Raw genomic sequence first — 16169 nt, forward strand, 5'->3', positions numbered from 1 at the left:
TGTTTGTTTCCAAGTTCACTTTTCTTGTCATTCCATGTCGTGTGTACATGAAACCACATCAGTCCTCAGGTCCAATAACGTACATGGTACAAATCCTATCAAATGAATCCTACATTAAAGATAATAACAATTAAATTCTGATAATAACAGTAAAACCTACAAATAAATAATGAATAAATGTGCATAAATGTGTAGGATTCAAACTGAGCAGCAGGTTGAACAGAATACAAACAGCAGTCGTGCATCAGTGTTCATCAGTCGGACGTTCTCTGGACAGAAGCTGTATTTGAGTCTGCTGCTTCTGCCTTTAATGCTCCGCAGCCTCTTCCCTGAGGGGAGGGGCTTAAACAGTCCATGAGCCAGGTGGGTGGGGTCAAACAGTCTGTGAGCCAGGTGGGTGGGGTCAAACAGTCCATGAACCAGGTGGGTGGCTCCTCCATATGTGGGCCGTGCTGCTCCTCCACCTGCTGACGTAGAACTCCTCCACAGAAGGCAGACTGCTGCAGGTGATCTTCTGTGCTTCCTCCACCCTCTGCAGCTCCTTCCTGTCGTTGTTGCATCACTTCCTGTCCCAGGTGCTGATGCAGTGGGTGACAGTCCTGTCCATCACACACCTGTAGAACACTGAGGTGTTGAGGCCGGCCTGCTTCAGCTTCCACAGGACGGACAGACGTCGGTGGGCCTTCCTCACTATAACAGAATTGTTTGTGGTCCACTGGAAGTCCCTGGAAATCTGGACTCCATGGTCCTTGTACCTGTGGACCGTTTCCACAGTTACTCCGTTCATAGTCAGAGGGGAGGGGCTGTGGCTTCTCCTCCTTAAATCCATGAACAGTTCCTTTGTCTGCCCCACATTCATGCACTGGTTCTTCTCTCCACACCAGTCCAGGTCTTCCACCTCCTGCTGGTACTACCAGTCCTGGTTGTGGACGTCAGTCCCACCACAGCTGTGTGGTCTGCAGATGTCTACAGGACTGCCTGGGTGTTTGGAGGAGCGGTCGTATGTGAACAGTGTGGACAGCAGAGGGCTCAGGACACATCCTTGGGGGGAGCCAGTGTTGAGGAGGATGGGGGAGGACCAGGACCCAGGACCAAAGTCCAGGACCCAGTTCCACAGGGAAGGTGTTCATCCAAGCAGCAGCAGCAGTTTATGAGCCAGAGTCTGTGGGATGATCGTATTAAATGCAGAGCTAAAATCTAAAATAAGACAGCCCAACAGGAATCCCTGTTCTTCCGGTGGGTGACAGCAGTGTGTAGAAGTGTGGACGCTGCGTCTGACGTGGAGCGGTTCTTCCTACAGACGTACTGGTGTGGGTCCACACACACGTCCATGTTCTTCCTTATGTGATCCATGACCAGCCGCTCAAAACATTTAGTGACTTTGGGAGTTGGAGCCACAGGGCCAAAGTCCTTCATGGATTTTACTGCTGCCCTTTTGGGAACTGGAACAATGATGGAAGTGTTTAGACACACCGGTACCACCGCCTGGGAGAGTCAAATGTTCAAATGTCTGCCCACACCTCTGACTTCATGAGCACAGTCCTTTAGAACCTTACCTGGGACATTATCCGGGCCTGCTGCCTTCTGGGGGTGAACCCTCTGCAGACGCACTGAGCCTGGAGCAGGGGCAGGAGAAAACCTGGAGACCTGGAACCTGGAAAACCTCTAAACCTGGAGAATCAGCGTTCAGTTTCTATGCTCCGTAGATCTGGAACAAACGACCAGAAAATATCAGGTCTGAGATCTGAGAGTCTGAGTTCTGTTCAGTCCAGGTTCCAGACTCACCTGTTCACTGGGTCAGGGTTCTGGTTCCAGACTCACCTGTTCACTGGGTCAGGGTTCTGGTTCCAGACTCACCTGTTCACTGGGTCAGGGTTCTGGTTCCAGACTCACCTGTTCACTGGGTCAGGGTTCTGGTTCCAGACTCACCTATTCACTGGGTCAGGGTTCTGGTTCCAGACTGACCTGTTCACTGGGTCAGGGTTCTGGTTCCAGACTCACCTGTTCACTGGGTTAGGGTTCTGGTTCCAGACTCACCTGTTCACTGGGTCAGGGTTCTGGTTCCAGACTCACCTGTTCACTGGGTCAGGGTTCTGGTTCCAGACTCACCTATTCACTGGGTCAGGGTTCTGGTTCCAGACTCACCTGTTCACTGGGTCAGGGTTCTGGTTCCAGACTCACCTGTTCACTGGGTCAGGGTTCTGGTTCCAGACTCACTCATTACTTTAATATGTGTGTTTTTATATTTGTGGGTTTTATGTGTAGTTTTCTTGCTGTTTTTAATCACCTTTTACATGTTTCTTTTATAATGTTTTAAATGTGTTTCTTTTCCCCTGTTGTATTTCACTGTCCTGTGTGAAGCACCTTGAATTGCCTTGTTGCTGAAATGTGGGATATAAATAAACTTGCCTTGGAGACTTCAAAGTGGGCATAAAATGTGTTGGGGGCATCTGGTAGAGAAGGGTCCCAGGGACACTCAGCATCTCTTTTGGTGTAATCCATGATGGTTTTTATGCTTTTATGGTTTTTATTCCACATGTTCCGAGGGTCACTGGTTGTAAAATGACCCTGAGTTTTCAGAGCATACTCCGCCTTTGCTCTTTTAATTCCAGCCTCCAGGTTCCTCCTGGCTGAACTCAGTGTAGATGTGTCCCAGATCTAAAACTGCACCCCGTGCCTTCAGGAGACGCCTCACCTCTGCATTCATCCAGGGTTTGTGGGCGGGGCAGATGACTGACATCATCTATACATTTGCTGATGTAACCGCAGACGGTCGATGCATAGTCTTCCAGGTAAGCCCTGCCCTCGCTGGTTTCAGCCTCTGAAAATGTGCCAGTTGGTTCTAACCCTAACAGTCCTGGAGCCTGGGACCGGCCGTAGCGGACCACAGTCCTGGAGCCTGGGACCGGCCGTAGCGGACCACAGTCCTGGAGCCTGGGACCGGCCGTAGTGGACCACACAGATGTTCTTCTGTGTTTAAGCGCAGGTGCACTGGAATCAGCATCGTCCAGAAGTGGTCAGAGAAGCCCAGGTGTGGGCGGGGCACCGCTCTGAATGCCTCTCCCCTATTGGTGTACACCTGGTCCAGCGTGTTGTTTCCCCTGGTTGCTATGGTGACGTGCTCATGGAACTGAGGCAGAATGTCTGTCAGTTGAACATGGTTCAAATCCACAGCTTCTACAATGAATGCCTCCGGATGCTTGTTCTGAAGTTTACAGATGTGTTCGTGTTGCCACGTTAGCATTAGCCTCCGGGGGCACGTACACAGTCACAATGTAAACAACTGTAAACGGGTCGTGTGGGCGGGACTTCAGTGTCAGGTCCTCTAGTGCCTCAGAGCAGTGGCTGCCGACCAGGGTCCAGCTGGGACACCAAAGCTGACTGATGTAGACGCCCAGTCCTCCTCCACGGGTTTTCCCCACAGCTCATTGTGATCGGCTCAGGAGAACAATAGCCCCTCCCTCTGGTCAGCGGCGTCAGCCATGTTCTTTAGCCGTGTCTCCGTTAGCAGAAGTGCGCAGCTCTTCCTCATCTCCTGCAGCTTCTTATTCAGTCGTAGTAAGTCCATCTTATCCAGCCAGCGCACATTTGACAGAAGTACTGTTTTTAAAGCAGGTCTGTTGGTAGCTGTTAGCCTGGCTAACAGACCAGCTAACTCCCCCTGTTTCAGCCTCTGAACACACCGCTTCCTCCTTCCTCTCAGCCGCTGGGTTTCCTTCTCTAAACCATTGTTCTCAGGAACCCCAGTCTACCTAATGTTACCTGGAGTTCTGCTTTAACTACCACACTGGGATTAAGAGTAGAAGCAGGTGTACTGGTAAATGACTTCTATCCATATATATGAATATATATATTCATATATATTCATATATATTTGCATGTATTTCATAGATCATATATAGGCTTCTAACTCTGTAAAAACTATGAAGGCTGATACTGAAGGGCTGATTTGTGATGGAATAATTAAAACTTCTGCATTGGCATACGGTCAGATATGGAACTGGTCAGGGATTCCGTTTATGCTTTTATTTTCTCTTCAGGCAGGTTTGTTGTTAGGTCCTGCCCCTCCCCAACCAGGAAGTGGAGTTTTTAACAGCCGCCCAATCAAATGTACAGATACATTTGATTACCCTTTACTCCGTGCCTGCAGGTATAGGTTCTGGATCTATGAGACTTTGTTTTCTTGTCTTTTACCTTCAGCCGAGTGTTTGCGCTTTGTCTTGAAGAACCGCCTCTTTCTTCTTGTAGCCTCATCCTTGTGCTCATTCATAACACCTCTATCATCCTTAATCCAGTGTTCTCCAGTGACGGCTCTCATCCTCCGTTGCTGCATCTCCTGACGCCAGTAAGGAGGAGTTTCACTGCACCAAAAACAGTCTCGGGACCTTGAACGAGAACATGAGGAAGTCCGATATTGCCTCGGACCCCTACCTTTACTTTCCTTTTCAGATCGTGTCATCACCAGTCTTCTTTAATATGTTGACTGAAAATTATAAGGTAATCTGATGCCTTCTCTTTGCCTTTCGTCTTTATTTCTCAGATCCTTTTTAGGCTTCTCTTGTACCTTCTGGACAGACTGAAGGCTTCTCCTCACGAGGAATCGTTTTTTAGGGATGGGTGGAATTTTCCCAGAATGCACAGTAGATGTAACCAACTCCTCTTCCTCATCTACACTCTCTGCTGCCTCTGACCTTTGCTTCTCTTGTTTGGATCGCATAATTTGATTCTCATTTTTGAAAGGAAGAGTATCAGGTTTTCAACATGATGCTTGAGGTCTGCATAAGATGATGAGGTGAAGAAGACTTGAGTGGAGTTGGTGTGCTCCTCCATGAAGCTTGGACCTTGAAATGCCCAACCTAACCGGGTGTGGACAGCTGCTGTTGCTCCTGGGGGGCCTAATTAAACTTTCTTTGTGGCTGTCATAAGATGAGAATTATCTGCCCCTATCAGTAGAAGGGGCTGCACCTTTGAGAAGGACTGAAGTGGGATGCTCTGTAGATGGCAATAACTCTTCTGAAGCTTGTCTACTGGATAACTTTGGTCTACAAGGGATATCTGGTTGGAGGTGAAGGCCTCCTGATATCTTCATTTTCCTGCTGATTTCCCTGATCCATATCCAGTGCTGAAGTTATCCGGCTCGAAGGACCATGTAAAAACTATGAAGGCTGATACTGAAGGGCTGATTTGTGATGGAATTATTCAAACTTCTGCATTGGCATACGGTCAGATATGAAACTGGTCAGGGGTTCTGTTTATGCTGTTATTTTCTCTTCAGGCAGAATTATTACAGGTGGAATAGTTCAGGTGATGACATGGATGAGATGATTTGAATCTTAAACAAAGGGAAACAATAACTCTATTACTAAAACAATTCCAAACATATTCAAGGATATTCAGCTAATGGTAGCACAAAATAGAACTCACTCAGATATGCATCTATCCAGTCTGTACATTTAAGTCTTTATCTGTTCTTCAGGCCACATGCTCCATGTCAAACAAAGGAAAAGAGGTTGGGCTGGGCCTGAGCCTTCCCCTTAAATGGTTGGGTGTGGCCTGGCGAGGTCCTGCCCCTCCCCAACCAGGAAGTGGAGTTGTTAACAAACTCTATTCCACGTATCTTCAGATGCAGACACATGTCACTGTGTTTTCTGGAGCAGGTTTGACCTGAAGGCCAAACCCACGTCTGGGTAGAATACAGATGAGTTCTACCAGAGGTCTGATGTGTAAGTTCCTGTCTTTAACCGAAACACTTTCACACCATCATTTTCTCATCTTTATCTTATAGGAGACAGAAGACTGCATGGTTACTGCTGTTAGTGGTTCAGACAGCTTCGGCCTTTGTCTGAGGTCGTATCTCTTTCTTGGAGCTCCAATAAAGTGAATACTTCTGACACTGAACACTTGAACTGACCCTTCTATATTGAAGACAAATTAGTAGAGGATTATTTTTTCATAACAGGTTTGAAGAACTCAGCTTTAATCTGTTTAGTCGATTTGAAAGGTTTTAGGTCCGACAGCTGAGAGGACGCTGCACTGACGCACACCGCCACCAGATGGACCTGACACTGATGCCTGGTGTTTGTTTGTTGACATGTATGGTGTTTGTTTGTTGACATGTATGGTGTTTGTTTGTTGACATGTGTGTTCTTTGTTGACATGTGTGTTCTTTGTTTGTTTGTTGACATGTGTGGTGTTTGTTTGTTGTTTGTTGACGTGTGTTCTTTGTTTGTTGACGTGTGGTGTCTGTTTGTTTGTTGACATGTGTGGTGTTTGTTTGTTGACAAGTATGTTGTGTGTTTGTTTGTTGACAAGTGTGTTGTTTGTTTGTTGACATGTGCGTTGTTTATTTGTTGACATGTGTGGTGTTTGTTTGTTGACATGTGTGGTGTTTGTTTGTTGACATGTGTGGTGTTTGTTTGTTTGTTTGTTGACATGTGTGTTGTTTGTTTGTTGACATATTTGGTGTTTGTTTGTTGACATGTGTGTTGTTTGTTGACATGTGTGGTGTTTGTTTGTTTGTTGACAAGTGTGTTGTTTGTTTGTTGACATGTGTTGTTTGTTTGTTGACATGTGTGGTGTTTGTTTGTTGACATATGTGGTGTTTGTTTGTTGACATGTGTGTTGTTTGTTGACATGTGTGGTGTTTGTTTGTTTGTTGACAAGTGTGTTGTTTGTTTGTTGACATGTGTTGTTTGTTTGTTGACATGTGTGGTGTTTGTTTGTTGACAAGTATGTTGTTTGTTTGTTGACAAGTGTGTTGTTTGTTTGTTGACATGTGTGTTGTTTGTTTGTTTGTCCGTCCCCAGTCTGTCCAGTGTCTTCTGGCCGTCCACCGGTTCAAACTGGGATCCGACTCCGTCCTCTTTAATCAGGACTACGTTGACCCCAATCAACAGGAGGCCCCACAGGCCCCGCCCACAGAGGACCAGATGGGTGGGGCTATGCTTCATATGGCCACACCTACAGAGGACTAGAGGGGGCGGGGCTCCACATGAAGACTGTAGTTGGTTGGTTTTCATTAGTGTAGTGATCAAATGTGTAGCGTCCCCTGTTGGTCCACCCAACAGGAAGTCCATCCCACAGGAAGTCCATCCCACAGGAAGTCCACCCACAGGAAGTCCACCCCACAGGAAGTCCACCCACAGGAAGTCCACCCACAGGAAGTCCACCCACAGGAAGTCCAAATGTCCATGTCTAAATCTGTCTTCTTCTGTTCTTGTGTTCTTGTAAAACATCATCAGTCGGTTTCAGTACTGTTCCAATTCAAAGTTCAACCCCTTAAACCCTTAAACCCTTGAACCCCACCAAACCCCTTAAACCTATTAAACCCCTTAAACCTGTTAAACCCGTTAAAACCCTTAAACCTGATAAACCCCTTAAACCTCGACAGGACATTCCACAGGGGTCAGAGGTTGTCCCTGAGGGGGCGCTGCCCCGTCCCAGCTCCGCCCAGCCCCACCCCAGCCCCACCCCAGGGCAGAAACTCATGTGACTTAAAAAAAAAAAAAAAAAAAAAAAAACTGAACTTGATGAAAATGCATCAGAAACTTTTATTGTGTCAAAAAATTCAAATACAAAAGTGTGTTTGTACCAAAGGAAACAATAAATTATTCAATAAATAATCAATAAATATGAAGAAAAGAAAACGTGAATAAATAATGTCATTGGTTCCAGCTGGGAGTGGGCGTGGTCTGTCTTCAGTGGGTGTGTCTTCTTCAGGGGGGCGTGTCTTCATTTTAAACATTTGTGGTATTTGTGGAGGGCGGAGTCTAAGACTGTGACCAGGTCCTTCTTCAGAACCGCCCACCCGCACTCAGAACCCACCTGAGAACCAATCAGATTCAGCCGTCAGCTGTGTGTGTATGTGTGTGTATGTGTGTGTATGTGTGTGTGTTTATTGTTTACCTCCTGCTCCAGAACTGTTGTCATGTTGTTAAAATACGCAGAGAAAAGTTCTGAAGATCCACGATCAGAAAACTGAGGAGAAGAAGAAGAGTAGAATAAAACCACTGAAGAACCAGAACCAGACCTGAAGAACCCAGAACCAGACCTGAAGAACCCAGAACCAGAACCAGACCTGAAGAACCCAGAACCAGACCTGAAGAACCAGAACCAGACCTGAAGAACCCACCCGGACCCTCTGCAGGTTCTGACAGTACCATACAGACACTTGGACCGTCTGATTCTAAACACTACAATACCCATGAGTCTCAGTGGCTGTCTCCATGGAGACGAGGCCGTTTCTATCAGGTGTCCACTGTGGTGGGCGGATCCAGATCAAACTGAGCAGAGACATGACAGGCTGAAGCTGTTTGATTGGACCAGTCCTGCCGCAGTGCACCATGGGAGTGGTAGTCTGCTGCAGTGCAGTGCATCATGGGAGCTGTAGTGTGTACTCACACAGTGTCCCTGGTCCAGCAGCTGGTCCTGCAGGTTCCTGAAGGTGTCCAACGTGGACTCGTCCCAGGTACTCGGACAGGTGGAGTTAGCAAGTATTAGCTCCACCCCCTCCAGCAAAGCATAGATGACCTTCAATGCCTGATGACACTGCAGACAACCAATCACAGGTCAGTAGGAGCGTGACCGCTTTAAATGCAGCTCTCTGATTGGCTGACTTCAGTTGACATCACAGTCTTACCTGGAGACGATTGGCTGAGGCCTGAGGGAAGGCGGAGTCAGGGAATGAGATGTTGTGATTGTATGGTAGACAGGAACCAGGAAAGTCCCGCCCCCCCTGGTGGTCAGACAAGAAACATGCAGTTTTAACTGACCTGGGATAGACTGACCTGGGTTAGACTGACCTGGGATAGACTGACCTGGGTTAGACTGACCTGGGATAGACTGACCTGGGATAGACTGACCTGGGATAGACTGACCTGGGTTAGACTGACCTGGGATAGACTGACCTGGGATAGACTGACCTGGGTTAGACTGACCTGGGATAGACTGACCTGGGTTAGGCTTACCTGGGTTAGACTGACCTGGGATAGACTGACCTGGGATAGACTGAAATGGGTTAGACTGACCTGGGCTAGACTGAAATGGGTTAGACTGACCTGGGATAGACTGACCTGGGATAGACTGACCTGGGTTAGACTGACCTGGGATAGACTGACCTGGGATAGACTGACCTGGGTTAGGCTGACCTGGGTTAGACTGACCTGGGATAGACTGACCTGGGATAGACTGAAATGGGTTAGACTGACCTGGGCTAGACTGAAATGGGTTAGACTGACCTGGGATAGACTGACCTGGGATAGACTGACCTGGGATAGACTGACCTGGGTTAGACTGACCTGGGATAGACTGACCTGGGTTAGGCTGACCTGGGTTAGACTGACCTGGGATAGACTGACCTGGGATAGACTGAAATGGGTTAGACTGACCTGGGCTAGACTGACCTGGGTTAGACTGACCTGGGATAGACTGAAATGGGTTAGACTGACCTGGGATAGACTGACCTGGGTTAGACTGAAATGGGTTAGACTGACCTGGGATAGACTGACCTGGGATAGACTGACCTGGCTTAGACTGACCCGGGTTAACTGACCTGGATTAGACTGACCTGGGTTAGACTGACCCAGGTTAGGGTTTATGTTATATATATATATATATATATATATATATATATATATATATATATATATATATCTATATACACACACACATATATATTATATATACACATACACATATATATATATATATTATTATATTTATTATATATATTATATATATATATATATACACACACACACCACACATATATATATATATATATATATATATATATATATATATATATACACATACACATATATATATATATACACATATATATATATATATATATACACATACATATATATATACACATACATATATATATACACATACATACATATATATATATATATAATATATATATATATATATATATATATATATATATATACACACACAGGGTGGGGAAGCCAAATGTACACTGAACATTTAGTTGTTTTTTCTCAGCAGACACTGCGTCAGTTGTTTTGAACCCAAACATATACTGATGTCATAATCATACCTAACACTATTATCCATACCTTTGCAGAAACTTTTGCCCATATGAGTAATCAGGAAAGCAAACGTCAAAGAGTGTGTGATTTGCTGAATGCACTCGTCACACCAAAGGAGATTTCAAAAATAGTTGGAGTGTCCATAAAGACTGTTTATAATGGAAAGAAGAGAATGACTATGAGCAAAACTATTACCAGAAAGTCTGGAAGATACTATTAAAGAAGAATGGGAGAAGTTGTCACCCCAATATTTGAGGAACACTTGCACAAGTTTCAGGAAGCGTGTGAAGGCAGTTATTGAGAAAGAAGGAGGACACAGAATAAAAACATTTTCTATTATGGACATTTTCTTGTGGCAAATAAATTCTCATGACTTTCAATAAACTAATTGGTCATACACTGTCTTTCAATCCCTGCCTCAAAATATTGTACATTTTGCTTCCCCACCCTGTATATATATATATATATATATATATATATATATATATATATATATATATATATATATATATATATATATATTCTCTTCTATAGTCTTCTATTTCTATGTTTGTTTTCGTACCAGTTGTCGCAGCAGTTTCAGTGACTCCTTGACCAGGTATCCATGGAAACGGCAGGTGGGCGCCGGCATGGCAACCAGGGGTGTGGTCAGAGCGCAGAGGGTCAGCAGAGTGAGCAGGAGCGAAGAGGACATGATGGACAGACCTGGGGAAGAAACAGGACACTGTGATTGGCTGAAGCCTGGTCCAAGCCCCGCCCCTCCAACAGGTGAGTGCCTGGCTTTAGTCAGTCCATTTAAGGTGGAATTCAGGTTAAAGTCTGAGATTCAAACAGTCCATTTAAGGTGGAATTCAGGTCACAGTCCAAGATTCAAACAGTCCATTTAAGGTGGAATTCAGGTCACAGTCCAAGATTCAAACAGTCCATTTAAGGTGGAATTCAGGTCACAGTCCAAGATTCAAACAGTCCATTTAAGGTGGAATTCAGGTTAAAGTCCAAGATTCAAACAGTCCATTTAAGGTGGAATTCAGGTGTAAGTGACTCTTGAACAGAGTGGGTGTTGTGTTCAGGGTCTGTTGAGAATCTTCGGCTCAAATGTCTTCAAACTGCTGCTTTTTTTTTTCAGTTTTAGTCAAACTGAGGTTGACTCAGTTCAAACCTCATCCTTAAACATCATCAGTAAACGTCAGTAAACTGTTGTTGTTTATTTTTCCACATAAAATCGGGTAAATGTTACACATACGGTTCTGTTTCCGGCTCGTCGTCATCGTCATATCGAACTTTTGTTCCTTTACCGATTGTTCCGTGAACGCACCGAAGCCGAGCATCTGCTCCGACGGAAACGTTCGTCATTAAAGGAGCGTTAAAGGAGTGGAAGCGGCGCCGGCGTCAAACCGCAGCAGGTTTCCACCAGCGCCGGTCTACAGTCATTCACCTCCAACCAGAGCGCTTCATCATTAATCACATAAACCTTCTGAAAAAGATTGAAACTGAGGCGTTCAAGGACCCACTGAGTCACAAATACAAGGAAATGAAACTCAGGCTGAAGTCTGACAGCAGTTCAAAACCAGAACTGGGGGAGAATGTAAACACAAATATGAACTTTATATTATATAAGGAGAATATAAACACCAATATGTACTTTATATTATATAAGGAGAATGTAAACACAAATATGAACTTTATATTATATAAGGAGAATATAAACACCAATATGTACTTTATATTATATAAGGAGAATGTAAACACAAATATGAACTTTATATTATATAAGGAGAATATAAACACAAATATGTACTTTATATTATATAAGGAGAATGTAAACACAAATATGAACTTTATATTATATAAGGAGAATGTAAACACAAATATGTACTTTATATTATATAAAGAGAATATAAACACCAATATGTACTTTATATTATATAAGGAGAATGTAAACACAAATATGTACTTTATATTATATAAAGAGAATATAAACACAAATATGTACTTTATATTATATAAGGAGAATGTAAACACAAATATGAACTTTATATTATATAAGGAGAATATAAACACCAATATGTACTTTATATTATATAAGGAGAATGTAAACACAAATATGAACTTTATATTATATAAGGAGAATATAAACACAAATATGTACTTTATATTATATAAGGAGAATGTAAACACAAATATGAACTTTATATTATATAAGGAGAATGTAAACACAAATATGTACTTTATATTATATAAAGAGAATATAAACACCAATATGTACTTTATATTATATAAGGAGAATGTAAACACAAATATGTACTTTATATTATATAAAGAGAATATAAACACAAATATGTACTTTATATTATATAAGGAGAATGTAAACACAAATATGAACTTTATATTATATAAGGAGAATATAAACACAAATATGAACTTTATATTATATAAGGAGAATGTAAACACAAATATGAACTTTATATTATATAAGGAGAATGTAAACACAAATATGAACTTTATATTATATAAGGAGAATATAAACACAAATATGAACTTTATATTATATAAGGAGAATGTAAACACAAATATGTACTTTATATTATATAAGGAGAATGTAAACACAAATATGAACTTTATATTATATAAGGAGAATGTAAACACAAATATGTACTTTATATTATATAAGGAGAATATAAACACAAATATGAACTTTATATTATATAAGGAGAATGTAAACACAAATATGTACTTTATATTATATAAGGAGAATATAAACACAAATATGAACTTTATATTATATAAGGAGAATGTAAACACAAATATGTACTTTATATTATATAAGGAGAATGTAAACACAAATATGAACTTTATATTATATAAGGAGAATATAAACACAAATATGTACTTTATATTATATAAGGAGAATATAAACACAAATATGTACTTTATACTATATAAGGAGAATATAAACACAAATATGAACTTTATATTATATAAGGAGAATATAAACACAAATATGTACTTTATATTATATAAGGAGAATATAAACACAAATATGTACTTTGTATTATAGAAGAGCTGGAAATAAACTGCATGAAAAAGCATGAATTAACAGTTAATTAACACTGAACTCCTGTTAATTCCATCCATTCAGTTATCTACATGTAAAGTATCGGCTGCTTTAATCATAACCTCATTAACTTAATTAACTTCTGTTACTGCTGAACTTGTTTTATTCATGTCTCATAAATGTTGTTATACATATATACACACACACACACACACACACACACACACACACACACACACACACACATACATACATACATACATACATACATACATATATATATATATATATATATATATATATATATATATATATATATCTTCTGATTTTCAGCCATAAACTTATAAATTATATGAACATTTAAAGTGGTTGGTTTAAGGGATGTTCATGTATGTGTGTAATTTAGTTTTGTTTTTTATGATGTGAACTAAGTTAAAAACTTAATAAAACTCATGTCAAATATCTGTTAAAAAAAAAAAAAAATCTGTAAAAAAAAAACAAAAAAAAAAGCCAAATATCTGTAAAACAAAAATCTGTCAAATATAGGTAAATAAAACAAATCTGGCAAATGTCTGTAAAAAAAAAAAAAAAAAAAAAAAAAAAAATCTGTCAAAAATCTGTCAAATATCTGTAAAAAAAAAAAATAAAAATCTGTCAAATGTCTGTTAAATATCTGTCAAATATCTCTAAGAAAGAAAAAAAAAAGTCAAATATCAGTAAAAATAAATAAATAAATAAAAATGTGTCAAATATCTGTAAAAATCTGTCAGAAAAGCTGTCAAATATATGTCAAATATCTGTTAAATATCTGTCAAATATCTCTTTAAAAAAATGTCAAATATCTGTAAAAAAAAAAAAAAAAAAAAAAAAATCTGTCAAATATATGTCAAACATCTGTAAAAAAAAATAAAAAAAAAAAAATCTGTCAAAAATTTGTCAAATATATGTTAAAAATCTGTCAAATATCTGTTAAAAAACTGTCAAATATCTGTAAAAAAAAAAAAAAAATCTGTCAAATATCTTTTAAAAAAAAATCTTTAAAAAAAAAGCAAAATATCTGTAAAACAAAAATCTGTCAAATATAGGTAAATAAAACAAATCTGGCAAATGTCTGTAGAAAAAAAAAATCTGTCAAAAATCTGTCAAATATCTGTAAAAATCTGTCGATAAAGCTGTCAAATATATGTCAAATATATGTCAAATATTGGTTAAATATCTGTCAAATATCTCTTAAAAAACTGTCAAACATCTGTAAATAAATAAATAAATCTGTCAAAAATTTGTCAAATATATGTAAAAAATCTGTCAAATATCTGTTAAAAATCTGTCAAATACCTGTCAAATATCTGTTAAAAAAAAACTGTCAAATATCTGTAAAAAAAAAAAAAAAAAAAATCTGTCAAATATCTGTCAAATATCTCTTAAAAAATCTGTCAAAAACTGTCAAATATCTATAAAAAAAAAAATCAGTCAAATATCTGTCAAATATCTGTTAAAAAAAAAAAAAAAGTCAAATATCTGTCAAAAATCTTTTAAATATATGTCAAAAATCTGTTAAAAAACTGTCAAATATCTGTAAAGAAAAATCTGTCGAATATCTTTCAAAAGCTGTTAAATATTTGTCAGAAATCTATCAAATATTTGTAAAAAAAAAAAAAAAAAAAATCTGTCAAATGCCTGTCAAATATCTGTTAAATACCTGTCAAAAATCTGTCAAAAATCTTTCAAATATCTGTCAAAAATCTGTTAAAAATCTGTCAAATATCTGTTAAATGTCTGTTAAAAATCTTTCCACCTCCACCTGTTTGTATCTGGTTTTTGTGGAACCGACTGGAGTTCATGTTTATTCGATTTTAATGTTGTATCTATTTTTATTTTAACGTTTCAGATTCAAACTTAGTTCATGTGGAGACATTTTTCAGACAAAATAAAAGCTGAATCATTAAAGAAAATATAAACATAAACATACATATAAATATAACAGAAAAAAATATTTTACATAAAAATCATAGTTTGTCTTTTATTGAATAAAAGTTGAATTAGTTTAAATAAAATTGATTTAGCACCAACCAACTGTGGAGGATAAGAGGGTTCAGAAAACAAACAAACAAAAGAAAGAACAAACAAACAAAATAAGAAACAAACTGAAATAACAAACAAAAAAATAAAACAAAAAAATGAAACAACAAACAAAAGAATAAAACAACTGAAAGAACAAATAAACAAAAGAACAAACCAACAAGTGAAAGAACAAACAAAAAATAGAACAAACAAATGAAAGAACAAATAAACAAACAAAAGAAAAAACAAAGAAAGAAAAAACACAATCGTTCAAACCGACTCAGTCCCTTTAAATTTCCTCATCATCACTAAAACTGATCTGAACTAATAATGAGTTGATTATTTATTTATTTATTTATTTATTTATTTTCATTTTATTCAGTTTTTTTCCTGATTATTAAATAATTAAACAAACATCTGACAAACCCACCTGGGATGTTCTGAAGGTTCTAGAGGTTCTGGAGGTTCAGGTTCTGGAGGTTCAGGTTCAGGTTCTGGAGGTTCAGGTCCAGGTTCTGGAGGTTCTGGTTCTGGAGGTTCAGATTCTGGAGGTTCAGGTTCAGGTTCTGGAGGTTCTGGATGTTCAGGTTCTGGAGGTTCAGGAGGTTCTGGTTCAGGTTTTGGAGGTTCTGTCAGTGTTTGGTGGTGGTTCTCTAGGTGTCTCCTGGTGTTCTTGCTGGTTCTGCCGTTGGTGGGTGGAGGTTCTGCAGCGGTTCTTCTGGTGGTGGTTCTGGTCTCGATCCTGATGTTGGTTCTGGTGGCTCTGGTGGTGGTTCTGGTGTTGCAGATGTGTGTCTCTGCTGGAGGTCCATATTCAGGTCCTTTAAATAAGAGGCTCCAGAAAGTGAAACTGACGAAGTCAAACCAAATGTGAAGACGAGACAGAAAAGAGAGAAGGAAAATTCCACATTTAACACGAAGAAGAAGAATGAGTGTACGCACAAACCACAACACACACACACACACAAATACACACAAACCACAACACACACACA

General features: G+C 39.8%; 2 protein-coding genes across 2 annotated transcripts in view; one reads left to right on the forward strand and one right to left on the reverse strand.

The window, feature by feature from the left end:
* Positions 1-7056, forward strand: part of LOC115416545 (synaptogyrin-1-like) — a 35707-nt gene extending 28651 nt beyond the window's left edge. The window contains exon 4 of the mRNA XM_030130346.1: positions 6807-7056. Coding sequence (XP_029986206.1) covers positions 6807-6974 — 168 coding nt within the window. The 3' untranslated portion in view covers positions 6975-7056. The remainder of the gene's footprint in view (positions 1-6806) is intronic.
* A 480-nt stretch (positions 7057-7536) lies between these two features.
* On the reverse strand, positions 7537-16169 carry LOC115416546 (interferon alpha-B-like). The gene is made up of 6 exons (XM_030130348.1): positions 15605-16169; positions 10621-10763; positions 8639-8734; positions 8401-8547; positions 7906-7977; positions 7537-7824 (listed from the first exon to the last, which is right to left on the reverse strand). The coding sequence occupies exons 2-6, from the start codon at positions 10750-10752 to the stop codon at positions 7732-7734; spliced, it is 540 nt and encodes a 179-aa protein (XP_029986208.1). The 5' UTR covers positions 10753-10763; positions 15605-16169; the 3' UTR covers positions 7537-7731.

Source organism: Sphaeramia orbicularis, unplaced genomic scaffold (genome assembly GCF_902148855.1).
Source record: "Sphaeramia orbicularis unplaced genomic scaffold, fSphaOr1.1, whole genome shotgun sequence".
Lineage (NCBI taxonomy): Eukaryota > Metazoa > Chordata > Actinopteri > Kurtiformes > Apogonidae > Sphaeramia > Sphaeramia orbicularis.

Excerpts from the sequence above, each read along its gene's own strand:
- LOC115416546 (XM_030130348.1), bottom strand. The coding sequence starts at position 10,752 with ATGTCCTCTTCGCTCCTGCTCACTCTGCTGACCCTCTGCGCTCTGACC. Across the intron at positions 8,735-10,620 it reads TGAAACTGCTGCGACAACTG|GGGGGGCGGGACTTTCCTGG; the intron begins GTACGAAAACAA and ends TCTGACCACCAG. Across the intron at positions 8,548-8,638 it reads CCTCAGCCAATCGTCTCCAG|TGTCATCAGGCATTGAAGGT; the intron begins GTAAGACTGTGA and ends GGTTGTCTGCAG.